This window comes from Bombus vosnesenskii, unplaced genomic scaffold (assembly GCF_011952255.1).
Source record: "Bombus vosnesenskii isolate JDL3184/JDL3185 unplaced genomic scaffold, Bvos_JDL3184-5_v1.1 scf7180000013263, whole genome shotgun sequence".
NCBI lineage: Eukaryota > Metazoa > Arthropoda > Insecta > Hymenoptera > Apidae > Bombus > Bombus vosnesenskii.
In genome coordinates this window covers 9,302,910-9,329,966 of record NW_022882923.1, presented here as the reverse complement: position 1 = coordinate 9,329,966, position 27,057 = coordinate 9,302,910, and the positions used below count along the sequence as shown (strand labels likewise).

Sequence of the window (27,057 nt, the reverse complement as noted above, 5' to 3'; positions counted from 1 at the left end):
AATATTAAACGAATATAAAAAAATATGATTTCTATAATTAGACTAATGTTTATACTTGACATACTTCATTTGACATTTGTATGACATTGACATTTTGTATTCAAAATTCTATTGATATTTTAGATATAACTTATTTATTACGTATATGTTAAAAATGCTAGAAATGTCCCAGATATAAGATAAATAAAAACAAAAAAAGAGATGTTAAGGTAGATCACAAAACTTTCAAATTTCATGTATGACAGGTAATGTATTAAAGAACACAGATTTTCATAAAAAATATTAAGGATTATATCATGTAATATAAAATTGTATAAAATGTATGGCTATGAAATGAAGTTATTCCATCTTTTGCAATGTATGAATTGCAGTAGTCATTTAATAAATGTTTTATATACAATATATCATACATTTTCAGGTTTCTGATCCAATAATCTTGAGAAATCTTCTTTTGTTAATTTTAGTTGTCCAACTGCCAGTAAGCATGCCTTGTGTGTGTTTGTTTTTATATGCATACATACATGTACATACGTATATATACATATCAATTACATACATACATCGATTAAAAAGATAGATTAAAGTACATATATATCAAATGTTTTAATTTTTATATATAATTTTATATAATAGAGATAAAATATATACATACATTTTGCTTCTTTAAGTTATCTACAATTAACATTTGTTTTTTAAACACTTGTATTAATTCCGAAAGTTGCTTTCCCAAGTGATTAGCTGTTAATTTTCTATCTTCTTCTAGCTTTCTAATTTGGGTCTTCAATTCCTGTAAAAACATTAAGTAAGATAAAAATGCTATATGATACAAGTTTCTTATCTAATATTATATATTTGTATAAGTTGCACCTTTTCTTCTACTTCAGAATATTTCAATGCATTCTTAAGTTTATCATTATTTTCCAAAGATCTATTTAATCTCATCAAGCAACTATTAGACTGTTGATTTGTTATCTTTACTTGCTTTTGAAGTCTATCTAAGTCCTGTTAAAAATATTTAGTATGAATAAAAAAAAAATTGTTATTGGAAAAGAACAGAGTGAGTGTAATGCATACTTTTTTTAAGATTGAATTTTCTGTATTTAATGCTTGTGATTGACAGTGCAACTCCTTGTTAGTGTTCTCTAATTTTGTAATTGTTTCTTTTAATGACTCTATTTCAGCTTTTAACTTAATTTCAATCTTGTTATTTTCAGATTCCAAATTTTTGCAAATATCACACTGAACATACAACATAGTTGTGTAAGGATTAATCAAATAAATGCTTTCATGCACACATGAATTCTAGGTACCTGTTTTCTATATTCAATTCGCATTGTTTGTAGCTCATCCTGTAATATATCTACCTTAGCTTTTAAGAAATTGAGAACAGTTTTATTTGCCAGGTTCTTTTGCTTAGAAACTTCATCCTCGTTATCTTTCTGTGATTCTATTTTTCTAATATATAAATAATATTGAAATCATTTATTATTCAGATGTTTAATTTTAGATATATTACAAAATAATTAAAAATTTTATTCAATAGTTTGTTAAAACTAAAATATATTTGTTATGAGATCATTTTTTAACACATAAATATAAATAATTGCATTTCTTCCATACTTACGGCTTCAAAGCAACGGATTGATCGAAAATATGAGGTAAAGATGAATTTCGTTTAACCAAAATCTGAAAATTATCTTTATTTTGTATTGTTATACCATTTAAACAGGCTGTTCTTTCTCTCGTCGCATTTACGCAATGTTTCCTCGAATTAAGATTCGAGCATCCGTTATTGTAAGTGTTAACAACAGAATCTATTTTTGCTATCAAATTGCTTGCTTTCTGCTCAAGTTCTTTATTCAACTGATGAAATTCTTTTTCTTTAGATAATAATTCTTCAGTCATTTTCCGATATGAATAATTATTACATAAAAGATATAGTATTTTATTACTATCGCTATATCCTTCTATTACTATATTTTGATTGATAATTTCTGCGTCTATATTCTATTCGATCAAACATTTGTTTTCTGGAGTCGCTATACTATATAGTATGCAGAAGGCGGTAGCTTTTCGTTTTCAAACATATGACAGTTTCGTAAAGTCAAATGGTATAAAAACGTATTGAAAGTATCAACATCGCATATACATTTAAAAATTTATAATAAACAAAAATGACAGCACGTTCAATTTTACAAGGTACAATGTTTGAAATACTTTTAATATTTTTAATACAAATTTGGCGGTCTTCTATAATATAATTAATGTAAGGGCACATGCACATATAGAAGTCTTCATTTTTATATATCTTCTGCACATGAATAACTTTTTATAATAATTAGCTTGCCAAGGAATGTTAATACTAATTATTATGCCTTTATAGTCTTTGATCAGTACCAAAAGGCTCGTCTATTCTTTGTTCAATCCATTGCTGATTTTGCCTCAAAACCAAACACTATAGATTGTTTAGAAGCTGCTGGGGTTTTGGATCTCTTATGCCCTTTGTTAACAGATCCTGTACCATCTATTCAGCATACAGCTGCAGTTGCATTAGGCAAACTTGCAAATAATAGTATGAAATTGGCACAAGCTGTTGTAAGAATGGGTATTTTACCTCAATTATTGAAGAATATTGATAAACAAAATGTATGAATGTAAGCATTTTAGATGTAGAAGACTGTATTTCTTTCTTTTTGTTTTAGTAGAATTTATTATATATTAAAATATAATACATAAATAATGAAGACATATTGAAGCATATTTGTTATAGAAATTTTATAAAAAAGCAGCCCTATTTGTTTTACGTGCAATTGCTAGACATTCCCCAGAATTGGCATCTATGGTGATTCAGAATAATGGATTAGATACTATAATAATTTGTTTAGAAGATTTTGATTCTGGTGTTAAGGAAGCTACTGCTTGGGCATTAGGATACATTGCTAGGCATAATAAGACTTTGGCTCAAGCCATAGTTGATGCAGGTACATATACTCTATTAATATACTCTATTAGTTATCTACATTTTATTAACTTGTATATCAGTCATGTTATTTATAGGAGCTGTTCCACTTTTAGTCTTGGCCTTACAAGAACCTGAATTATGTTTAAAACAAATTAGTGCCTCTGCTTTATTCGATATAAGCAAACATAATATTGATCTTGCAGAAACTGTGGTTGATGCAGGAGCCATTCCTTTTCTTGCAAAGGCATTATCTAATCCTGATACTAAGTTAAAGGTAACATAAAATACTATATGTACAGTATGATTTTGTAATATAATATTCCACTTATTAATAATGTACACAGCGTCAAGTTCTTTTGGCATTAAGCAGTATAGCAAAACACTCTGTACACCTAGCAGAACCTATTATTGAAGCTGAAATTTTTCCTGATGTTCTTGTACACATGGCACATCCTGATGAATGTGTCGTTAAAGCTGCTGCAATGTTAACTAGAGAAATTTGTAAACATACATTAGAGGTAAAGAAATCAAACCAACTTATTTGCAACATTATTTTGCTATAATTATATTTTTCTTTAGTTGGCCCAACTTATAGTGAATATTGGTGGTATTGGTGCACTTGTTGAATTAATTAGCACCTCAAAATTAACAGTCAGATTGCCAGCAATAATGGCAATTGGATATATTGCTGGACACTTAGATCAGTTAGCTATTGCAGTCATAGGATCCAAAGTGTGATATTTCAATATACTTGTCACAATATTTCCATAGCCAAAATAATTGAGAGCAAATATTTGTTATAGGGAATTGTTCACCTATCTACTATATTATATGAAGAAAATGACGATCATACACTTGCTGTCACTGTATGGGCAATTGGGCAAATTGGAAAGCATACATCAGAACATGCAAAAGCAGTTGCAGTCGCAAACATTCTTCCAAAGTTATTACAGGTATGTTACAGATTTTCTTATACCACGTTGTTCTTCATTATTATTATTTTATAGTTTATTTTCAGCTGTACAATAATCCAAATAGCTCAGAAGATCTCAAAGCAAAATGCAATACAGCACTGAAACAAATACTACAAAAATGTATGTATATTGAAGCTTTGGAATCCTTGCTGCATGATTCACCACCTAATATTCTAAAATATGTACTTGGACAATTTAGCAAGGTGAGGAACACAGTATTTTGTTTTATATAACTTTTTACTTTATACATAATCTCTACAAATTGTACACAGGACATAAAAGTTGTAAAACATAATAGTACAATAATTGAAATAGTACTTTTATTTATAATTTTCAATTAAAGCAAAACATCTGTCTTATTATTTATCATATGCATACAATGAGATAAATTATATAAATCATCAGTATATGATAAAATCCACCTAAATGGTAAAGTTTATATATATTAACACATAAAATTATTATTTAATAATAATTTTATTTCTTTTATTTAATTACATAATAAACATATATATGTATATATTATATACACATGGACCATTATTAAGCTATTTGAAATTGCTTTATTGAAAAATTAGTTAAGCAGTTGTAGTGGTTCATTCTTATCACATACAAACTATTATCCCATAAATAGCATTCTAACAATAAAAATTGTCATTTTATGATATTATTCCGACCTTGTATAATGTAATCTTTAATATTTTCATCATCTGTTTTGCTTATATATATTTTCACTATTCCAAAATTGCATAAGGTGTAACTTGACTTTGATCTCTTAACATGGTATGAGATGTCACATATTTCTATTAAAAAGTAACAGTTCCGATATGCTGTGTGTCATTGCATTTATCTGATATTTGATTGATAGAAAGTGAAGAAATTGACAATGGCATAAGACCATCTTAATTATTTTTATTTTTAATGTTTGTCTATAAATATTATGGCACATATTATATTCTGAAAAAGCACATTTCTCAGTCTTACGACAATAAATGGTTCGGCTGAAGTACCAGAACGATCGAATTGTTAAGTGCTTCTTATATAAAAATTGTAATTGCAATTTTAGATATTTAAACATACTTTTTTGTTAAGCTATACTACTTGCATTTGTTATATCATATACTTGTATGTATCTTCTAATGGCAGTATTTGATATAAAGAGACCAGTAATATAAAAATTGTAGATATATAAGTAACAAAAAATTGTTATTAAATTTGCATCTCGAAAAAGTTGGCTACTATTAATTCTCATTCATACTGTATTATCGATTTCTTATGTACAAACATAAGTAAAGAAATGTAACATATATGATCGGCAGTAGTACTTTCACTTCACTATCGGTATTTTGCTAATTCTTTATTTGCATCACATATTCTTCTTCATCCCTTCCTTTTCTTTATTGAAACGTTTTAAGGAAATTTATTTTGCTAAATGTTGAAAAAAGTAGGATACACATTAAAACAGACAATGGAAAACAGCTTCAATAAAAATATAAACTACGATAAATTTTTATAAAGCCTCATAAATTTTAAGTCTTGAAAATATCTATTTAAATTAACTTGAAGTACATATAAACAGACATGTTACAATAATTAGAATTTCATGATTTCACCAAAACTTTTGTTGTATGACAATATCAAAATGTAAAGCAATTAAGGCATATATTCGGTTCAGAGCATGCAATCTATCCAAGTATCTCTGAAAAATGAGAAAAAAGACAAAATTACGTTATTCCATGACAATTAGATTAAAAATATTTCAAATGTAAATAAAATGTTTAACTGCTTTTGTACCTTAATAGTTGAATTATTTAAATAATTTATCTTATAATATGAGGGAAAGAAATCAATTTTTTTATTGGGAAAAGCAAAACTATGAAAATAAAGTAATATGTAACAATATTATAGATATTGTATCAAATATGTGTGTGATATAAAATATTTTATACTTTAATTAAAAAGTTTTGCTTTGTAAAAAGTGTTAGATGATAATTTGTGCTATAATTTTCATATTTATAAGTTATATGTGACTTTTCAAATTTACTATTATAACTGATTCTTAAATATTCTTTATCCATTGATAAAGCTATTCAGATAGATTTATGCCCTTTTAGTCATAAAGTATACAAAATTACGTTAGTAAGCACAAATTTATGATCTATATAGTTATCATGGCAAACAGATTCAAACATAATATATGACAGCTGCATGTAATTTATCAAGATAATACCTTATGTAAGATAAGCCTCTTTTTAGGAGAAATAATTACTAAATGTAAAAATCTGTTTAAGCAATTAAATTATATTAATCTTAATAGAGGTGTGATAATTAAAGTACATTTGATCTTTTTACAAAGCAATAACAATATCAATTTAATTATTTTCAGTATAAAAAATTAAACTTGGTCTTCTACTCCATTTATGCAATAAAATTATTCTTTTATTCATCATTATCATCATTAGGTTTAATACTAGCATAATTGTTCATATTTCTATTCACCCTTAACATTTTGAGAAAACTGCCTAACACAAGTATGGTCTTCCTGTGTCTTCTGAAGATCCCAGCATAAAGTTCTTCACGTACATCTCTTCTGTCACTTACATCAGAATCAATACTTGATACAGAAACAACAGAAGGTTTTGCAGAGACCGGTTGGTGATAATTATTGGTCTCTCCAGAATTAAGAATAACACAATGTTGATTGTTTATCATGTCTATTATTAATTTCTCACTTTCTTATTTAATGTAAAATCAGAGTTGCTTATATCCACGTTCTACAATATTCAATACATGTACTTTAAAGTCCTCTACTATTGAAACTATACAAGGTATACATTTTATGTGATCTGTAGAACTTCTGTGACTGCACTGCACGATTTTATGACAAGTTAACTTCTTATAAATGACAGACTTTTGTGTTAATCATATTAGAAATATTTGCCAGTAATTTTACAAACAGTACTGCTTAGTACACAGTACAAATTAATTTTTGTATACAATGATGTCATCTCCTTTTATCACTTATGTTCTTATATGTTTGAACTCTAAGGCATCTGTCTTGTCTCGTTATCTTTTAACTACAATACATTAAATCTTACAATAATCTTCAACCTTGATTTTTATCTTTGACACTTCATTAAATTTCTTTCTCAACTATTGTATTAAGATCGTTGTATTTAGGGCATTACTTTCTACTTGGTGTTTCAATCTTTCTTTTCACATTTCTTTTACATGCTGTTACATATATCTTTTTTATTTTTTTATAATAAATTATTCTAAAATATTAGACTTTTGTTTTTAATATGTGGAGATTGCTTTAGATTAAATTTTATTAAAAAATTGTATTTTATAATAAAAAAAGATAAACAGCAACCTTGAAGTAATTATCAAAAAAACGGCTCTCAAGTTCCTTCCGTTCCCTTAGCGACCGATCTTTGGCGCCACACTGAATCAGCTGAAAAATATTTAATTATTCATACCATATTATGAACAGTAATAATGCTTATAGTGATAAAAAATTCACTTAAACGATAATAGAAATTTTTAATTTATCAACAGGTCTGTGACAGACACGTTATCCCACGATTTTGTTCTGGAATTTTGTTTTCGTAAATAAGATATTTTTGGCGGCGTAGGAAGGTGGAAAATGTGGACAGATTTTGCTTCGCCTAGAAATATGTTGCATACGATGCTTGTAATATGTATTATGGTAGAAATCGTAACATGCTATTGAATAAATTATCAAATACTATTACAAATATGCGAAAAGACAGAATTTCATACAAAGATCGATTTCATATTGTAATTTGTAATTTTTATAATGTGGACATTAGAAATCACATAAGATGTTATAAGAAATAACTTCTATTGCATATTGCAAAGAATGTTTTTTAGATTTCGAATATTTTATAATAAATTTTGATACAATATTACATGTATATATATATATATATATTTTTTTTTTATAAAATCGTAAACGTGGTATCATTTACTAAAAGACATTTTTAATTATTTTAATTTGCTGTGGATTAAAACATTTAAGAAATTAAGTTTACTTTAGATAACTGCATTTAAACAGTGTGTAGGTCAGGTCTCAGGAGTTTTATTCTTAGGTATATTGCAACATGCAAACTGATAGCTAATAATGTCTTTCATTCTATCCATTCATGCGCATAGTTAATGAGATCACTGATAAATGATAATGTTTAAAGCATTTCAACTATTTCAAGTTGCATTTTTGAATTATTTGTTATTTTTATATAGATTTTGCCTCATGATCCCAGGGCAAGAAGATTATTTGTAACATCCGGTGGTTTAAAGAAAGTACAAGAAATTCAAGCAGATCCTGGTTCAACACTTTTGGAGTATATACAAATTATAAATTGCTGTTTTCCAGATGAAATTGTCAGGTTGTGTTTTATTTCATATCGCTTTTGGAAATTATTTCAATTAAAAATAATTTGAAGGGTACGAATTATATATTTGATATCTTTAACATAAGATTAATATTGCATATTTTTGAAATTGTTTCTCTCATGAACATATGTTAAACAACAATTTATAATAACTATAATATTGCTAGAGAAGATTATGCTTTATAATTTTTAAGTCATACTGCTATTTCAGTAAGATGTAATATGATAGTTCAAAACATAGTTCATTTGAAAGAATTATTGTCTTTCTTGACATTTAAAATTGAATTATGTTCTCCATCAAGATGACTAAAATACTGATGCATGCAGAGAAGCATATGGATGTAAAGATAATGATAGGAGTAGATAATTATCAAAAATAACACTAGTTGCTTTTGACATAACCCTAGTAATGGTTTACTTACTGAGAGAATTCGGAAACACGAGTTCTTGTTAATGAAAAAAATACAGTCTTCTTACAGCCGTTTACACGAGCAGTGAATGCAAATAACTGCAGCTCCGTTTCTGGATCGCGTGTCTTAATTTAAATCGGACAAGTAATATACGGCATGACCGCCATGTTGTCACAGCTGATTGCATTGGAAAAATATAAACTTGGATTTTAATGGATCAATAATATTACATGAACTCAATAATTTCTATAATCACTATAGAACAACCGATAGCATTTTATATTTATTATCAATAGCTCGATTCAGTGTTAAGCCAACTTTATACATATATTTTTTAATTTACTTCCGTTTTCACTATATTTTGTATTTTTGGATCTTATTAATTTACAAATAAGTTACAAATGAATGAACGTCATTTATACGTTTAGTAATCAATTTATTATGCGTGTTGCCATTAGAATAAACTCTTTTTCCTCCCTTTTCTTTTATATCATGAATTCTTGGCCCTTTTGATTTTAGATATTACTCTCCTGGATATCCAAACAGTCTTTTGGAAGCTGTAGAACAGTATCAACCGAAATGTCCTTCCCTATTTGCAATAGAAGAACACTTATCTTCTGATATTGATTCTAAATCTTCGCTATCATCTTTCAATGAAGAAGGTTAAAGTTTGATTCATCCCGATTGTGGAATCAGTATATTCTCTAATCATGTATTATGTGCATTGGTTAAGAGGAAATGAAGATCGTTATTTAAGAAATATTGCCAAATAAATCTTTTTCAAAAAGTTATGATTTCTTATATTTTTAAAAGTATTTTTTAAATTAAAAAACAGTTTGGAGCATCTTTTATACACGTGCAGTGTACATAATCGAAATATATTTCATTAGTCACTAGTTATCAAACGCTTAGTACAAAATATTCAATAGAATTACAAAATCGTTAAAATGTATACAGATCTAGCCGATATAATTAAATATACTCGTTGTTTTTAATATTTATAATTTCAGAAGAATTTTTTAATTTATTTAAAGTATTTCGTAGAAGTGAATTTATCTAGGGAATATATATGTTTAGTATTTTAATGATTGTAGAAAAGGAGGAACATGTGAGAAAGTTATGTTAAAAATACATAATATTTGATTATTTGAACGTGTTACAAATTGTATTACAAATTACAAATTGTAATAATTGTATCAATACATCATGGAGAAAAACAAATTGAATCGTAAGAAATTGGTACCGACTAAAATGTTAAACAAGAAAGGTATTCCCTCAAAAACATTGTATAAACAAAAGTACACTAAACCTTTGAAAAGGAACCACAAAAATGGATATGATGCAAAGGAAGAGGCCAGGTACAATTATTACGATAATATAGAAAGTTCAAGTAACTAAGTTGTTTAAGAAACAGAATTCATCACATTATTTGTATACAGGTTAGAAAGAATCGTGCTTGGTAATCCAACTGACATCATAAGCGATTTATCAAACGATGAGGATGTTGTTGAATCGAATATTAATGAAAATAATATTTCTATAAATGATAATGTAAGTAATGATTTGATTGTGCAAACTGATATTTCTGAAGAACATACCGAGGCGGCATGGATTGATGAAGATGATGTTCAATATGCGTATGTATACCAAATTTAATGAAAACAAAATATGTTGTTTAGTAATAAAGGAAAAATATTGTTTTTAAATAATATGTATTATTTGGAAACTAATCAAATGGTTTATTCTTTTTATTAGTCGACCAAGACACAAACTAGCCGACAATGTGCCACAAGAGTCACGTAAAGATTACTTGCGTAACAAATATAAACAGATTGTGGGCAACCCAAAATGGGCCAAGATTGAAAAGATCAATAAAGAATCTGATGATTTAGATAATGAAATATTAAAGGTACTAAAGTCATTTTACCACTTCAATGACTAATATTCCTAAATATGTATTATATCTTTTTAGCATAGTTGCCATTTGGAAAAACCTAAAGTAAAAAATTTGCCAAAGAGTATAATTGACATAAAAGCATTGACACCAATTAATAAGGAAACACATACTGAAGGGCCCATTGTGTCAAGTGTTGAATTTCATCCATCTTCTACAGTAGCCTTGGTTGCTGGTACATCTGGAATTTTATCTCTTTTTCAAGTAATTATACAAAATCTAGTTGTATTTGTACCTGTATTTTCAAATAGAGAATTTATCAAAATATGATATAATTATAGGTAGATGGAATTGAAAATAATAAATTGCACACAATGCAGTATAAGAAATTTCCTATTAGCACAGCAAAATTTCTGAGAGATGGTACAGAAGTATTGATTGGTTCTCAATATTATGCACATTGTCACTCTTATAACTTAATAAGTGGAAAAACATATAGAATGTTGTTACCGCATGGACTTACTAACATGCAGGTTTGAAAAATTATAACTATTTTTTTATAATAATCTAAATTATTATATAGAATGACATTTTTATAAATTATTTAGAAATATGAAGTATCTCCAGATGGAAAATTATTAGCAGTTTGTGGGCGAGCAGGAGAAATTTTCTTATTAACAAGTTCATCAAAGGAACTTATCAGTATGTTGAAAATGAATGCAAGATGTAGAGCATTAGCCTTTACGCCAGATAGTAATACATTGATTACACATGGTGGTAAGTTTTTTGTATTTATCACTGTTTATTCAATTTTATATATTCTTTGTTTAATGTGAATTTTTATTTCTTTTTGAACAATTAAAGACAGCAACGAAATGTACATTTGGGATATAAATAGCCGTGTATGCATTCATCGAGCTATAGATGATGGATGTTTATCCTGTGCTTCTATTGCAATGTCTCCAAATAGTCAATATTTAGCAACAGGTAGTAAAGAGGGTGTAGTTAATTTGTATGATACCAAGACAGTGTTACAAAATCGAAATCCTGTTCCACTAAAAGTTGTTCTCAATTTTGTCACGTCGATTACCAGTTTAAAATTTAATGCTTATTCTGAAATTTTGGCAATGGCTTCAGATAAAAAACATAATGCGTTTAGAATGATGCATTTACCATCGTTCACGGTTTTTTCAAATTTTCCTACATTTCAAACAAATTTGTCAATACCCGAAGCTATCGATTTTTCACCAGGTAGCGGTTATATAGCAATTACCAACAAATCATTTAGTGCTTTTTTATATAGATTGAAACATTATGGAAATTATTAGATAATTATCATTTTGCAAATCACGTAATATTATTAAAAAGTTTTTTATAACTAAGTTCGAACTAAGTTAATAATATCTATAATTGAATAAAATATAATGTATCAAAGCATATAAGAATAAGATAGACACTTAATAATTGATGAAAACAATATTTATTTTTTTTCTGTTCACTTTGTATATAAGCAAAATAAACTTTCATGTTTTACTTAACAAAATATTTGTTATTATCGTACTATTATAATTAATTAACAGCACTAATAGTGACAATAATAATAATAATAATAATAATAATAATGCTATGAATCATGGTGGTAATAATATGGCTTGTAAAAAACTCTAGTAAATGATATTCGTTATGAATTTGATTAGAAAATCATATATTAAAAATAATAGCTATATAATATATTTGATACTGTGCTTCTTGTTTAGTGATGTTTGTTAGACTTTTTGTGTTATCACCGTTATAATTTGCATACTAGGTATATATATGTAGATATACATTAATATTTTTCTGCTATTTCAAGTGAAAAAATGATATGATACTATAGTAACTACATGAAATCCATTATGATTGCGAGTTTATAGAACATCGATTTGAAGTGTAAATATGTGTGAGAGATGATATAAATGTATGACTCGATATATTCATAAAATAGAAGCTAGCCTTCATTCTAAATATCATTTTTATAATGTCCTCATAATATTAAATTTGTACTAACAAAAGAATTTGGAGAGGAAGTTCAAAATAATACCTACAAACAGAAGAAAAAGGAGACAGTGTTTATAAATAATATCCATAAAAGCGTAATTACCTCCTTTGGTCAATGATATAAATTTATGTAAAAAAAAGTGATTCATAAAAGTATATTTTATCATGCGTGATACAACATACGCATAAACACGCATAAACGTGTGCGCGTGTATCTGTACGTTCAAAATACGTAGTAGTATACACATATACACGTGCACGTTGTTGTTTATTTTTACAATTATTTGATTTACGATCTTTCATTTGTATATAGCATAATTTTGAATCTTGATTTTAAAAAATTTCAACTTTAGTGTAAATTTGCTTATTTACTTAATAATATCGTTACAATTTAACTCTTGTATATATATAAAATATTTACTACTATATATACAAAACTTTTTGACTCATTGGTCATTAAACAGATTTTTTTAAAGTCTTCGTCTCTTCTCTCAATTTCGAAGTTTCTAAGATAGTTTGTTCAGTTCCTATGTTACTTTGGTGAATAGGTGTGAGGAACACTAGCTATTGGTCCCCAGCAGTCGTAGCAAGTGCACTAGTATCTCCACTACTGCTTTCAACTATAAGCATTACAGTTTCTGCAGCACCTCTCACACATTCCACTTGATGACCTGCCCAATCTTTACGTTGACAAAACGTGGAGCAATAAGGCGTTCGCCTACATAACGAACATTCCGCAAATGCTTCTCTGTTACAGTTGGCACACTAGAAATAGATAAGTATTATGAAAAGCTAGTAAAAGATATGTATATAGATAGAATACACTTGATTATACTCTAGCAATATTCCTTACCTTTTTGTTATGAGTATCCGATGCTGGTTGTAAACCAACAGTTTCAATAACATCCCCTCTACCACCTAATTGCGCCACTAGAGCCTGTTCTCTTCTTTGTTGTCTGTTTACTTCCTTAGCTTCCTCTAATGTACGTCTAAATTCATAAGCCAACTTTAACATTTTATTGGACATTTCGTCGAGCTTTTTAAATATATCGTCGCTTTGTCCATTTTCCGTTTGATGTACATTTTGAACAACGGTATCTTGATCTTGCGGCTGTTGTACAACTAAACCATCTGTTGAAACAAATTGTGGCCATACTTCTTTATCAGGTACTACAACTTCACTATCGCTTTCATCATTATTACTGCCATCGCGCGAAGTATCACTTTTAAGTTTACGCGATGGTGTTTCTCCATCAGATGTATCTCTAGCCCTTCTTCTACGTTTGTATGGTGTAAACAATCTTACAGGACCTGTCTGAAATAAAAAAACATTACGTGATCACTGGATAAATTGCAATTACATATTAATTATAGAGCAACATAGTATACTAACTGCACTGTCATCATCGCAACATGCTGCACAGGTGCAAGAAGTAGCATGTGGCTTTAAAATTTGCTCATCAATTAATGTTTGCAAACTTCTACCACCAAATCTAATACTGCGTTTCCAATCTTTACTGGATGCCCTCCCACAGTATGCTTCAAATTCACTTGGTGTGTACCAGTCTTGCCCAAGTTTAATACATCTTCCTCTTCCCCCAGATCCAAATCTACTTTTATGCAACTCAGCATTTGTATTTTTACATCTAACAGGTAATACTGCTAAATTAGCGGATTCTGACCAACTGCATATTGGTTGAGTATTAGCAGTAGAGACATGAATCTGTTCTGATTCTGGCTCTTCTGTACTATTTTGGATTACTATATGCGTTGCTTTTAATTCACCATTCCAACGTAAAGAATCCGTGTCCTTGTCATGCCGTGGTTCACAAATGAAACCATTATCTACACATAGCATCTGCTTAAACTGACCTGATCCGGGCAACTAGAAAAAGAAATGAAACGCATATATAATTAGATATTTAATTTAAAATAAGATATACAGATTCCATTAACGTCATATGTACATAAAATCATAATCGTGTCGAGGTAATGGTAGAAAAGACATGCCTCCAGTATTTTGTACAACGTATGAACAGGCGCATTATAAGAGTTAATGTTGTGTACACTATGCATGTAAGTAGTTCTGGCTTACATGTGTATAAGAAGAGTAAAACCCCACCTTATTTTTCAGTAATTCTTTAGCGAGAAAGTGAATGAATCGTCAGAAAGCCAATTCTGTATCAGAATTGTATTAAAGACAAGTTTAACAAACACTCAATTGCTTCTACAACCAACCTGTAGTTGGTCTGATGTGATGACGTTGAAGGTCGTGCCGTTGGTCGAGTTCGCTACACCAATGATAGAACCAACGGGTAAAGAAACCGGTACACCAACTCCTGGAACACCAGGAACACCCGGTACCGGAGTGACGCTCGCCGTCACGGCGACGGTATGCTCCTCGTGCTCGACCTTTAGGGCAGACGCATCCTCGGTTTCGCTCGTCAACGGTTCGGACATGTCCGGTAGCACGGCGACACTTTCCGATGTTTGACTCTCCTCCATTTCGGCTGTTCTCGCCTCTCGCACACACTATGGCGTCAGCGCACGCTCAACACAGCGCCACGATCTTTCGGTGCCTGCGATTACTCGCGATCACAATTTCGAGTTTACTCGACACGTTTCCAAACTAACCACAATCGAATCTAAATTGAAACTGTCATTCAACGAATCGGTCCTTCAGTGACCATACTATTATTATTTTCTTCCACCTCTCAGCAGAATCTTTGTTCTCTTTGCATATATTATAGATGCATATATGAATCTCCGATATCGAGTGCCATCTTTACATATTTCGAGCGCTCGTTTTAAATTCTACTCGATTACTTTTGAAGATTTTAATTGACGAATTCTTCTCCTTAAATGTATGTATTTAATTTATCATAGTAATTTTCATGATATGGTAAAGTAAATTAGAATATGAGTGTTTACTTTTATTAGAATATGTGCGAGAATGTGTTTGGATTTGTATTGTATAAAACTCATTTTTAAACACAATAATTTTTCTAACCTATTTCTATGAGTTTGTATTATCACAGGTATTATTGATTTAAAATGAATTCGTAAGATAATAATATATAATAATAGGTAAGTGAATAAAAAGATTAGAAACGATTCTTTTCATACGTTAAAAGACTGATTCGATTAATATATTGATTATTTTGCATCCAGATGTTGATGATTACATCGTATGCCATCTTAATTTGAACGAAAAATTGACTATGTTAATTATACTTATAACGCTGCAATTAGAAATCTTGATCGATCGATTGATTTTTCTTTGCATGTTATTGTATAGATCTCCATATAAGCGCACAGAATATAAACATACAACATATGTATATAAAATATCCAAAATAAAGTACTCATAATATTTAATAGGTGAAACAAATCTTTGCTTAGATTCCATTTTTTCAATTGTGTTCATAAATGTATGAATTTGCATAAATATGTGCAGTCTAATAATTATTCATGCTATTACTATTACCATTATTTGTGTATGTGCATCAAAGTTCTACCTTGTATAAAATAATATGTATAATTACCTTTGAACTTTTAAAACTTGTATTAATTTTTTTTCTATCGAATACTTCGAATATTTGACTTGTAAATATTACGATCATAATAATACATTACGTAAACACGTATAAGAATATTGACCATTATTATCTTGTATGCCAAGCATACCTCGGAACATATAGATCATGGTAACAAGTACTTGGAAAATCACATAGAAAGTTCGCTTTCTCGCTCACCATTTATCAAAGCACGTGCCGCTTTATAGAAAACGTGAGAACAGGTATCTACCTTAAACATACTGTATCGTATCTACAGGTAAAAATGACAATAGAGGTTTAAACGTTTAAAGCAACGTTTACAGTGAAGGGAAAGAACGTTTAAATTTGTTGAATTAAAGCCGTGAAAGTAAATACTGTGTCTCGACTCAAGAGGCAAACACAATAGATAGACCTTAGAGATTTGTCATTCGTAAGGTATCTTGACTTTCTCTCAATCTGCTTAAAGATCAACGTTCAACAATGATCTTAACGCTTCCTTTAATTAAACTATGTAGCATTCAGACCGTGTATATACATTTTTACTTAAATATACCAGTTTTCCAGTCCTTCGTTTCTGTTAGTCGAAGAGCAATCGTTGCAGAACACGCGTCTCATTGGACCTTTGACATTTTTTGAACAATTTACGTTTAAACAATTTCTTTTTTACAGTTATATTTTTTAAATTATTACATCGAAGGCGTATTTGTTTAATGATGCGTAGATACTGTATCACTACGTTACTATTATACTCTGTTATGTTGTGCATAAATATTGACGCGTGGAGTTCTCTTAAAAGGTTTCGACATCTTTGGCAACCAAATATTAATCGCGTCAACGAATCGTTATCGCTTAAACGGGACCCTCTAAACTCTCTAAAGGGTAAATTAGAGTCGATTAATTTTCAAAATAGCGCACCAAGTCAGGGCGGTAGAGAAAAACGACGTAAGTATAAAGACTACCATGTACTTATGAGCAGCAGTACATTTTTTTAATTTGCTAGAATAATCTGTTTCGTTTCTTATTTCTAGTTTTCCCATTATTTACATTGGTAAAATTTGACAATAACGTTTGCGTCGGATTAAATGGTGAAAATGGTACCTGTATCGCAACTTCGGAATGCTCGAAACGTGGTGGTGTATCTAGTGGAGTTTGCGCAAATGGTTACGGAGTTTGCTGCATTGGTATGTTATATTTTCCTTTTTTCCGTTAAGCGGTTTTAACAATTTTTCTTTCTTATACCGGTTCAGTGACAGTATCTTGCGGCGAGACAACCAGCAACAATAATACTTATTTCGTTAATCCGAATTATCCATCAACGTTTGATGGTACTATATCTTGTCAATTAACGCTCGTTAAGTCGCATCCAACCGTATGCCAGTTTAGGTGGGTTACTTTCATCTCAAATGTAGTGCTTTATTTGATAGAATCGAATTTCACTGACAAGTAATGTGTCTTTTCTAGATTGGATTTCTTGCAGTTTAATATAAGAGGTCCGGAAACGACTAACCATCAGTGTATCTATGATCAATTTATCGTTTCTGGGGGTAATCCGGTACCTACCATATGTGGAAATAATGCTGACAATCATAGTACGTAACCACTTTGTCATTGCGTTACATTACAAAGATATTTTTATAAACATTATTGAAAGAATAGGATTTGGACAAAGATTTGTTTTATTTACTATAACGAGTACCGTATTCTGAATATTTTAGACCACCGTGATACAAGTTTTTAAGCTTGATTTTCTGAAAAATAAAGTCCATTAATCTATTTATAATATTTCATTTACGTAGTAACCATCGTTTTTGTATAGTATACGTCGATACTGGTCTTGGACAAACGAATCCTGTCACGTTGACATTTGTTACAAGCGGAAATTCTTTTGCTCGATCTTGGAAAGTACGAGTCTCTCAAATACGTTGCAATACTATATACAGAGCCGAGGAAGGGTGTTTGCAATATTTCACAGGGATATCCGGCCAAATAAAATCGTTCAATTACGATCCTAACACCGGATTGCAACTGTCGAATCAAGATTACAGTATTTGCATTCGAATGGAAAGGAATTTTTGCGGTATTCAGTATATGGCATGCCCGGTCGACGATAAAGATGGTAATACGTGAATGAAGAAGAACGAAGAACGAATACACATATTTATGCGAACATATCGCACATGTATTTCAAAAGAACCACATACATATCTTCTGATCATCGTGAAAGTTTAAGATCTAAAAGATAATTTTTTTTCAGCTTAATATAGTTAGACATATAAGCTTAAGATATAATAATATAGCGAGATAAGCTTTCAAACAGTCTTTCGCTTTCGCTGAAAAACTGGTTTGAATTTTGTTACTTTCGAAATATGTATTGTGCGATATATGAATTGTATTTATAGCAACTCAATAATTATGCTTTAATATTTTATGACACGATGAAGCAGTACTGGCAAATGATGGTGCCACTATGGCAAGAATGGCACGTAGTAATGGATTTACGTTAACTGGAAATACGCAAGCAATGCAAATAGCATCAATGACAGGAGCAGCCTGTCAAACCGATTGGTTAACGATACCGTGTGCGTCTAACACAGGTAGATTGCCAACCTCCATGATGACTTGTATCGATCGGATATGCGGTGGAACATTTAACGCGGAAAATCAAAATTTGAATGCGTCTTCTGTTATTAGTAAGTGTTCCTGATATTTTATCGAATACTTTCTAATAATATCCAGTACTAATTTCTGTCTTCTGATAATATACATACTATGGTTACTCACACAAGGGTTAGAAACAATGTATCTTGATTATCAGGTACAGTGAAACCATTTAGACTAATTTTCCACACGGATAGCGTTGAAGCGCCAAACGATGTCGGGAACAGAGGATTTTGTCTGAATTATATACAACAACCTTGCACAACAAAATTAAGATAAAAATAAAATGCAAATGAAATCAACCTACCTAGATTCGAAAATATATGCTGTTTAAAAATAGCTGAGAAATTGATGAGATTTTGAGGAAGCCGAAGGTATAATTATTAAGACAAGCAATATTTTAATATCTTTAATATTTTAATATAATGATAGACAGTATTTTTCAAAGTAGAAGATAAGAAGAATATAAACACATTCGTATCCTAAATTTGATAAAGTCAAAGTTAAAACATCTTTTAAATTAATTATTCTCAAACTCTGTTTAACAGTCCTTTGTATCATTAACAAATATACAGGGACATTGAGCATATGTACATTACTTACATGTATATCGTTCACAACATATGTTGAAACTGTGAGTCGTAGAAGAAAAAAGTTACATGTTCACATACATAATTATCACGAGTGCGAAGTGAATCTTTTTGTACTTTCGTTCAATAAAACGAAGATTACATTCCGAAGAGGTTCGTTCCTCTTCTCCTGGATTATAAAATTCTTATAAAACATTGCTTTACATTATACTACACGCGAACACGCATGAACATGCACGAAACATACATGAATAAATAAGTACAAGAGTAAAATTAATTTCCATTACCCTTACTAATGATACGAAATTTAATATACTTGGACTTGATTAATTAGTATATAAATGCTATAACAAATACAATAGTGTGCCAATATTTTTTGTAGCCACTGTTTGTATGACGTGTTATAAAATTGGTCGACAGATACGGTGATGTGGTGATGAGATGTAAAACGTTTTGCTATAATCGATGGAAAAAAGGATCAAGTCAAGTACGCTATAAAAGTACACGGTCGGTTAGAGAATCAATTAGGTGTAATCCATACATGGTGAGTAACTTCTTTCGGAGCTGACCTCGTTTTCATCGAATATTTCTTCATTGTACCAACAATAAAATTAAGTATTCTTGGCCCTTGTTATGTCGATTTCCAGTACATAATGCTATATAGCGTTAATTATATATTACACACATTCCTTACGCACAGAAGATTGTAGATGACTCTGATGAGATAATAGACTGTTAGCTTGTATCGAGATATTAAGAGTCCTTTCCGGCAGCTGCTTTCATGAAATATGTTAGCATATCGATAGGCAATGGGAATACGATCGTTGAATTTTTCTCGGCTGAAATAGTGTTTAAAGTCTGGAAAGGATAAAAAAAGGTAACGATAATGATCAATAGCGTGTAAGAGAAATGATATAGGGTGGGTCTCTCCGCAACAGCGATACAATCGGGTAAGAAAATATTTAAAATACATTCTCGATTTAACAAATCGAGCAGATTTTCAAAATCGTTTTTCTCCAAAATAAAGCCTCTTACCCAAAGACTTTATTCTACATTTTCGACTTACTTCTTCGCAAGGAAATACCCGTTACTCGGTTGTATCACACCTGCCTGCAGAGATACTCTGAATGTCGATACAGTAGTGCTCGTTTAAATTTTAATAAATCGGGATTCCAGATTATGAAAAAACGAGAACAAGGAGAAAAACATAATATCTCTCACTTACTTTACAGGTTTGAACGAGTTCGAAATACTGAGTAGCGAGAAATGGTACGACTGGGACGGGTCATTTGAATTTAGGCGAAATAATTCTATCGAAATCTATATAAGCACTGCGATGAATAAAATCGAGCCGATAAAATATAAGTTAATAAATACGTACTTGTAAGTAGCGAAGTTGCAATGCGGCAGGTGAATCACCGATCACCTCCGAAGCTTCCCTTAATGCTCGACTAGCCTTTTGTTCACCCTCTGCTGCGATAACCTACGCATTCATGTGAAAGTGAATCTCATAATTTAGAAGGATCGACGATTGATAAAAGAGAAGAAAAGGGAGGAAAGAAAATCAATAACGAAGTTTATTGGGAAGTGAAAGGAAAACGAACCTTGGCACGGGCTTCGCGAGCAGCTTCAGCTTCCGCAGCCATGGCCCTTTGTAATTGCACTGGTAGTCGCACATCTTTTCTGTGGAAAAAATTTATCGTACCTGCATGTGTACATATAAATAATATTTGTAATACTTATGAATATGATTTACGACACAGTTGCATCGCGTTGAAGGCGCAAACTTACATTTCGACTCGTTCCACTTTGATTCCCCACGTATCGGTAGCTTCGTCCAAGGAAACCTGACATTCGGTTTTATTTCAAACATTCAAACAGCCATGTATGTGTTTACGTGCGCGCGTTGTGTGTGCTCTCACTTGATTCCAAATTGATTCCAGTTTACCTGCATGTTCCCAGAGATCGTTTCGCGTTCGCTGAGAATCTCGTGAAGCGGCCTGGTTCCCATCATGTTGCGAAGCGTAGTTTGTGCCAATAGTTTAGTGCTGTGATGAGCGTTCTCAACGTTTGTGATCGAAATCGTCGCATTGTTCACGCGATAGTACACTACTGCGTCAACCGATACCGTCACGCTGTCCTTCGTCAACACCTAATTTCAATCAAGTTCTGTTAGCATCGTTTCTCTCCTCTTTGACCAAGTTAATGCACCACGTATGGGCTCAAGCTTCGGCCAGAACTCGGTGTTTTAAGAAATATTTTTAAATAACGTTATTTTTAAATTACTTTCTAAACTTATTTGACAAATATATACATACATGTGTATAATCTATGCTTAAAATAGCATAAACATCTCATGCAGTATTTCGATTGATTAGATTGGCTGATCGTAAGATCAGCGACTTACTTCTTGAGGTGGTACATCGTACGTTCGTGTACGTAGGTCGACACGTGCGTAATTATCCACACAAGGCAGAATGAAAAAGATTCCTAGAAATAGTACATAGTCACATAACGATTCTCTCTTGAAACTGAATATAGAAATTCCAATACAGTGGAACTTTTATCATTCGAGCTAATCGCGACACTAATGAATATTTAATAGACGTTGCCTAATTGTATTTTTACCGGGTCCTTTAGCACCACCAGCCAGAAGTCGTCCTAGACGAAATATCACGGCTCTCTCGTATTCTTGCACCACCTAAAAAATTTTGGTGATTCCTTTTTCCTTTTTTTTTTCTCGTTTTGCGACTTAATTAAAAATTTACATAATAAGCTTGTTTATCAATTATGTACTATATTCATTGAGCTATGTTACGGACATGTTGCAGAGAGTGCACGAACAAGCGGAAAAAGATAGAGGGGGATGAATGCGAGTATGATCGTACATCTAATTATAAGATAACCGGGAAAACGAGGTTACAGCTACAATGAATGAAGACCGTATAACGTTTGCAGCTAAGAAGATAGTCGAGATATTTTTGGTCGAAGGAGAAACAGAACAATCCGAGAAAGTACTATTCTCATGTTGTCTTACCTTGAAGCAAATGAAGAGGGAAAATGGCATAGTAAGAATCACGATGATCCAAGATAATACGACAAGAATATTTTTGCAGGTATCAGTGTTTACTTGCGTTTCCTCGTCCGCTGAAACATAGTGAAATATAGTACTTTGTCAAAAGTAGCCTATTTATATTGCTTCGTGGAAGTGATATAATTAGGTCATAAAGCAAAATGTTGAATAGGATCACCACTTGATTTAGCCACAGCTAAAACCGTACACATGTTTTTAGGACAGCTGAGTCAGTTTTTGATGATACTACTGTTTGATAACTTGCCTAAGCCCTTCTTCGAATTATACTATTTAGGGATAAATGTATCGACTACACCAGCGATCTTCAGCCTTTTCCATCTCATGGGAAATACGTATCGCATTTCAAATTTGTTTTTATTTAACGATCTACGAGAAAAGAGGTCAATGCCCCTGATAAACGATAACCAGGTACTGCATGTTTTAAAAATTCTTACGACACAGCATTTGAAAATCGCGCGGTTATATTATTACAAAAATCTATCCAAATAAGTATCCATATAGGATGTAAGATGTTCGATGACTGCTTGGCTCGTTTGTATATTTTTCCAAGAGCTATCGATCGAAATAGTCGATTTCTTCGTTCATTCATCGTCGTCGAACAGGAACGAAAGAAACGTGTAAATGTATTTTTAGGAGTATTCGGTAATGTCATCGATTTTACTAATGTCCCCGGTATATTCACGCGCAGATCGATATTTCGATGTTGTGTGTACAACCTACATTCAGAAAATTACGCCTCCGTACAAATGAGATAGATCGAAACGGAGCTACGTAGTATGGGAATTGAGAATACATACACAGTTCACGATTACCATGCATTGTTTGAAACAGCGATATAAGAATAAACCAGAGTTTTCTCGTGCAATAGTTTGCAAACTAAATAATGTATATTAGTAAATTGACAAGTTATAATTTATAGTTTGCAGACTGCTCTTTTATTAATTTATAATTTTCTATCGAAAATAGGACAATCGTATAATTTGTAATTCGTACAATTTACTTGCAACATTTCATTTGCTTTATTATCAAACTTGTTCGTATTATTTACTAATGCTAGTAATTTGTAACTTGTAGCTTATAAAATTTCACTCATAATAATTTGATTCACCGCCGATACAAAATGTATCGAATGTTTTAACGGTTTTAAAATCGTACGAAGAATTCCGAATAGCTCTGTTAATCTGTTGATGTCTGCTTACCGCCTGTCATCTCGAAGTGATGCGATTATTGAACTCGATTTGGCAATTGAGCGTAAAAATCACACAAATTCCTTACGCTCACCAAGTGTCTTTGAACTCTGAATAAATAGAAGGAGATGATAGGTTGTTTCGCCGACCGAAGCAAAACGAAATACGACGGAGCTTCAATGTGTTACTCGTCACACGATTTATTACGAGTAGTTGCCTAGTCAGTCTACGATCAACCACCCACCCAGGAAGTCCTCGCTTTCCTTTTCCCAGTACTTTTTTCCCCCGTTCTCCTCCCTCTTTTACTATCTCCCTCTGTCGGATAGATGTTCACTGCTGCTCCTTTCCTCTCACTCGTTTCTCTGCTCCCTTTAGTCATACCGACATGCGCGAAATGCGCACAGCCCTACCTTTTCTGTTTTCAATACTTGTCTTCCCCCCTATTTTTTTCCTTATCGTTCGGCTCTCCAATTTTTCCTTCCCTTCCTTATTCTCTATTTCTCGTATTTCTCATATCTTTCACATAATTCTTTGCAATTTGACCGAGGACAGAAAACATTTGGCAAATTATTGTAATATCGTAGCAGCAATCGGTAGCACGCGAATGGGCAGCTTCATTAATATGCTATTACAGGTTGTCTATATGTACGTATCCTGGGTTTATATACATACATAACAATAATAATTGAGTTACGTTAATTTAGTAAATGTTCTTACGTCGTAATCGTTTATACTCTTTGTAAAATGGCGAATCTCCTCCCACATTGTTGGAACCTGTAAGCCATTTTCGAATTTCCTTGTTTCTAACATACTATGGGGCATCTTCGCGTGAAATTAAGAAATCCTCCATGCTCGTATACATAGAAACATGGAAACGTAAGAAATTAATCTTCTCTGCCTTTTATCATTTTTATTCTTGTTAACTATCTGTATATAGTACACGCATGTGTATAGATATACGCTTCCGGTTCTCTATTTATGTACCATTTGTTACTTGTTACGTGTACAGTGCAGGTCGCATTCGTTCTTGAGATATTTCTATTGATTTATACTTAGGAACTACTCGTTACACGTGTTTATAGCCTATCTATCAGAATCAGCGATGTACAAGGTTAATGCTAAACGTTAAAACGTTGTCCACATACAAAACAGTGATTTTTATTGAAGAACTTTTGAGATAAAATCGTGGCTTTCCTTCCTCTCCTTCTTTTTCCTCGTGTCTCTGTTGAATCTTACGTCTGACAATAACGAGTCGTTTCTACTTGAAACTTGCTACTTACAACTAGGAACCTATTATTAATAGTTGTAGCTATAAGAAACATCTTTATAGGGTAAGAAAATCGACGAGACGATTAATAATTGTTCGTTGTGGCATTCTGTTTTTGTACCTAAAAACTGTTTATTATACACATAGATAGAATATACGTGTAAAATGATCGACGACCTTGTCTCTAAGCTCAGTACGTTTTTCCGGAGTGTAAAGAAAATTTGACCTTCTTTAGACTCGAGTAATATTTTATGTCGTACAGTCCAACACGTGCACACGTTGTATATACGTGTGCTTCGATTTCGTTGAATTTGATAACGTACACGTAGCCCGGAAAATATTTGTACATTAAACCAAATTCGTTTCTGAACGTAAGAAAAATCTTCGACTCACCACCGACGATACGATTCTGTATATCATCCGGTCGCGTATTGATCTGTATCGTTGATCCATTTCCATTGCTCATAGTTGCCATAGGTATAGACATATCAATGGGTTTCACGCGGGACTCAAATCTCGCCACCTAAATTAAAATTCGTATAGCGTGTACACTCGAGAAATATAATATAGGGAAATATATTACTATAATTATAATAAGAATAATTATAGAAGTATAATATAATTATATGTAGCACAATTAAGTTTATATCGAAGTCTTTAATAGAAATTTAAAGTCGAGATACAGATCGTGCAAAAATTAACCGATTGTCCCAATAAAATACACGCAGTTTAGACATAAATAAATTGCGATTAAGGAATAAAAATCGTTGTTACCATCACCATGACCGTAGGTATAATTTTAAAACGACTGTACTATGTTTATCGAGTTTTCCAACATGCGTTGATATAGTGTACCAGAAGTTGTATATCGGATTAACAATATGCCAAAATACTCGGAATAAGCATGGCTGTTAATGCAATGATGGAAGAAAATGAGAAAAATGAGTTTTAACAGAATTGTTTCGTTACAGATCATTCTGTGGTACGGATGGAAAAAGTAATAAAAACAAGCGGAAGAGCATATATTCACCTTGTGCCAATTGTTGCGCGCCGTTGAAAGAACTAACAAGACTAATGAAGGTAACGTCGTGATGTCGTGACGCTTTATACTATATGCGCGGCCGCCGCCCTTACTAGTAGTATAGGAAAATATGTAATCCGCCAGTAGGCTTACTGTAAAGCGCAACTCGCGTTACAGAGTTTTTATTCTTTCCTTTCCGTTACGATCGAGATGATTCGCACTTTGCCGTGAAAGTTAGTAGCAAGTTCAGGATAGAACTTGAAAAAGTAAAGAAAAATACGAAGTCAAGAGCACTGTGTTCGTGTGCATTCGTATGTCCTACTATATACATATATAGATAGTTCGACGTAATCAGTTTATCCTCCTACGATTTATCGGTACGATCAACTATAGAATGTGGAATATGAAATAGCCAACGGACTATTGATAGTATGGGATACGATCTGAACCATCACATTGATGACATGGACGAAAATTGTAGAGGTTGCGTAATACCGACGAAAATATTCGGCCGTCGTCATAGACGCAACTCATTTTGGCATTGTTACATTTAGCACGCGTTACAAGATTGTTTTTAACATATATTTAATTTAAATATGATTTATAAAAACGGTGCAGTAGTGCGTAATGGCAAATGAGACAGACACGTATGCTTATCAGCTCGATAACGTAAAACGTTAGATTAAAAGAGTTCTCAACAAGTTGGATGTAACTGTATTAATACGTCAACTACGTCACTATCGTTAAAATAACTAATATAATTAATACGTTACTATTGATACTAACTATAAAAAACGAGAGATGGAGTAAAGGTAGAAACAGATTACCATCGCGCTACCTGAAATCACGTGCTATAACGTGATCTCACGCGATACTCGACCAGTGTGATCCGACGTATTTTCATTGTTTTAAATCCGCTGGGAACAAATTACAATCGCGTCCCGCTTCACGGAATTTCACGTAAGAGCCTCATAGACATACATAAGCCTAT

The 27,057-nt window shown here is 31.6% G+C and overlaps 7 protein-coding genes across 10 annotated transcripts; 3 read left to right on the top strand and 4 right to left on the bottom strand.

Annotated features, from left to right (window-relative positions):
• Window positions 1–267: 267 nt before the first annotated feature.
• Window positions 268–1,992, bottom strand: LOC117231132 (dynactin, 150 kDa isoform). 2 transcript variants are annotated; one of them, XM_033489250.1, is made up of 6 exons: window positions 1,625–1,992; window positions 1,311–1,455; window positions 1,075–1,239; window positions 868–1,002; window positions 653–787; window positions 268–488 (listed from the first exon to the last, which is right to left on the bottom strand). In XM_033489250.1, the coding sequence occupies exons 1-6, from the start codon at window positions 1,903–1,905 to the stop codon at window positions 405–407; spliced, it is 945 nt and encodes a 314-aa protein (XP_033345141.1). In that variant the 5' UTR covers window positions 1,906–1,992; the 3' UTR covers window positions 268–404. The 2 variants fall into 2 exon arrangements, with proteins under 2 accessions (XP_033345141.1, XP_033345150.1); XM_033489259.1 differs by lacking the exon at window positions 1,075–1,239.
• Window positions 1,984–9,552, top strand: LOC117231120 (sperm-associated antigen 6-like). Of its 2 annotated transcripts, XM_033489227.1 has the most exons (10): window positions 1,984–2,199; window positions 2,384–2,646; window positions 2,771–2,981; window positions 3,058–3,236; window positions 3,307–3,480; window positions 3,542–3,694; window positions 3,766–3,915; window positions 3,981–4,139; window positions 8,200–8,345; window positions 9,281–9,552. In XM_033489227.1, the coding sequence occupies exons 1-10, from the start codon at window positions 2,175–2,177 to the stop codon at window positions 9,426–9,428; spliced, it is 1,608 nt and encodes a 535-aa protein (XP_033345118.1). In that variant the 5' UTR covers window positions 1,984–2,174; the 3' UTR covers window positions 9,429–9,552. The 2 variants fall into 2 exon arrangements, with proteins under 2 accessions (XP_033345118.1, XP_033345128.1); XM_033489237.1 differs by lacking the exon at window positions 1,984–2,199 and having other exon boundaries at window positions 2,522–2,654.
• On the bottom strand, window positions 4,232–9,104 carry LOC117231143. Its single transcript, XM_033489272.1, has 3 exons — window positions 8,774–9,104; window positions 6,436–7,390; window positions 4,232–5,635 (listed from the first exon to the last, which is right to left on the bottom strand). Exons 2-3 carry the CDS (start codon window positions 6,646–6,648, stop codon window positions 5,546–5,548), a joined length of 303 nt encoding a protein of 100 aa, XP_033345163.1. The 5' UTR covers window positions 6,649–7,390; window positions 8,774–9,104; the 3' UTR covers window positions 4,232–5,545.
• Window positions 9,553–9,954: 402 nt separating the features above from the next.
• LOC117231044 (U3 small nucleolar RNA-associated protein 18 homolog) lies at window positions 9,955–12,121 on the top strand. The gene is made up of 7 exons (XM_033489097.1): window positions 9,955–10,119; window positions 10,201–10,398; window positions 10,517–10,670; window positions 10,734–10,919; window positions 10,997–11,188; window positions 11,264–11,432; window positions 11,520–12,121. Exons 1-7 carry the CDS (start codon window positions 9,968–9,970, stop codon window positions 11,981–11,983), a joined length of 1,515 nt encoding a protein of 504 aa, XP_033344988.1. The 5' UTR covers window positions 9,955–9,967; the 3' UTR covers window positions 11,984–12,121.
• Window positions 12,122–13,040: 919 nt separating this feature from the next.
• Window positions 13,041–15,375, bottom strand: LOC117231053 (deformed epidermal autoregulatory factor 1). Its single transcript, XM_033489108.1, has 4 exons — window positions 14,931–15,375; window positions 14,086–14,577; window positions 13,546–14,007; window positions 13,041–13,457 (listed from the first exon to the last, which is right to left on the bottom strand). The coding sequence occupies exons 1-4, from the start codon at window positions 15,195–15,197 to the stop codon at window positions 13,257–13,259; spliced, it is 1,422 nt and encodes a 473-aa protein (XP_033344999.1). The 5' UTR covers window positions 15,198–15,375; the 3' UTR covers window positions 13,041–13,256.
• Window positions 15,376–16,318: 943 nt separating this feature from the next.
• Window positions 16,319–19,226, top strand: LOC117231060. The gene is made up of 7 exons (XM_033489123.1): window positions 16,319–17,191; window positions 17,278–17,430; window positions 17,497–17,632; window positions 17,711–17,838; window positions 18,066–18,365; window positions 18,694–18,939; window positions 19,065–19,226. Exons 1-7 carry the CDS (start codon window positions 16,960–16,962, stop codon window positions 19,184–19,186), a joined length of 1,317 nt encoding a protein of 438 aa, XP_033345014.1. The 5' UTR covers window positions 16,319–16,959; the 3' UTR covers window positions 19,187–19,226.
• Window positions 19,227–19,302: 76 nt separating this feature from the next.
• Window positions 19,303–26,316, bottom strand: LOC117231065 (band 7 protein AGAP004871). 2 transcript variants are annotated; one of them, XM_033489135.1, is made up of 10 exons: window positions 26,076–26,316; window positions 25,439–25,568; window positions 22,535–22,644; window positions 22,126–22,198; window positions 21,905–21,987; window positions 21,446–21,649; window positions 21,289–21,344; window positions 21,102–21,180; window positions 20,879–20,980; window positions 19,303–20,355 (listed from the first exon to the last, which is right to left on the bottom strand). In XM_033489135.1, exons 2-10 carry the CDS (start codon window positions 25,530–25,532, stop codon window positions 20,251–20,253), a joined length of 906 nt encoding a protein of 301 aa, XP_033345026.1. In that variant the 5' UTR covers window positions 25,533–25,568; window positions 26,076–26,316; the 3' UTR covers window positions 19,303–20,250. The 2 variants fall into 2 exon arrangements, with proteins under 2 accessions (XP_033345026.1, XP_033345031.1); XM_033489140.1 differs by lacking the exons at window positions 25,439–25,568; window positions 26,076–26,316 and adding an exon at window positions 23,791–24,234.
• Window positions 26,317–27,057: the final 741 nt, after the last annotated feature.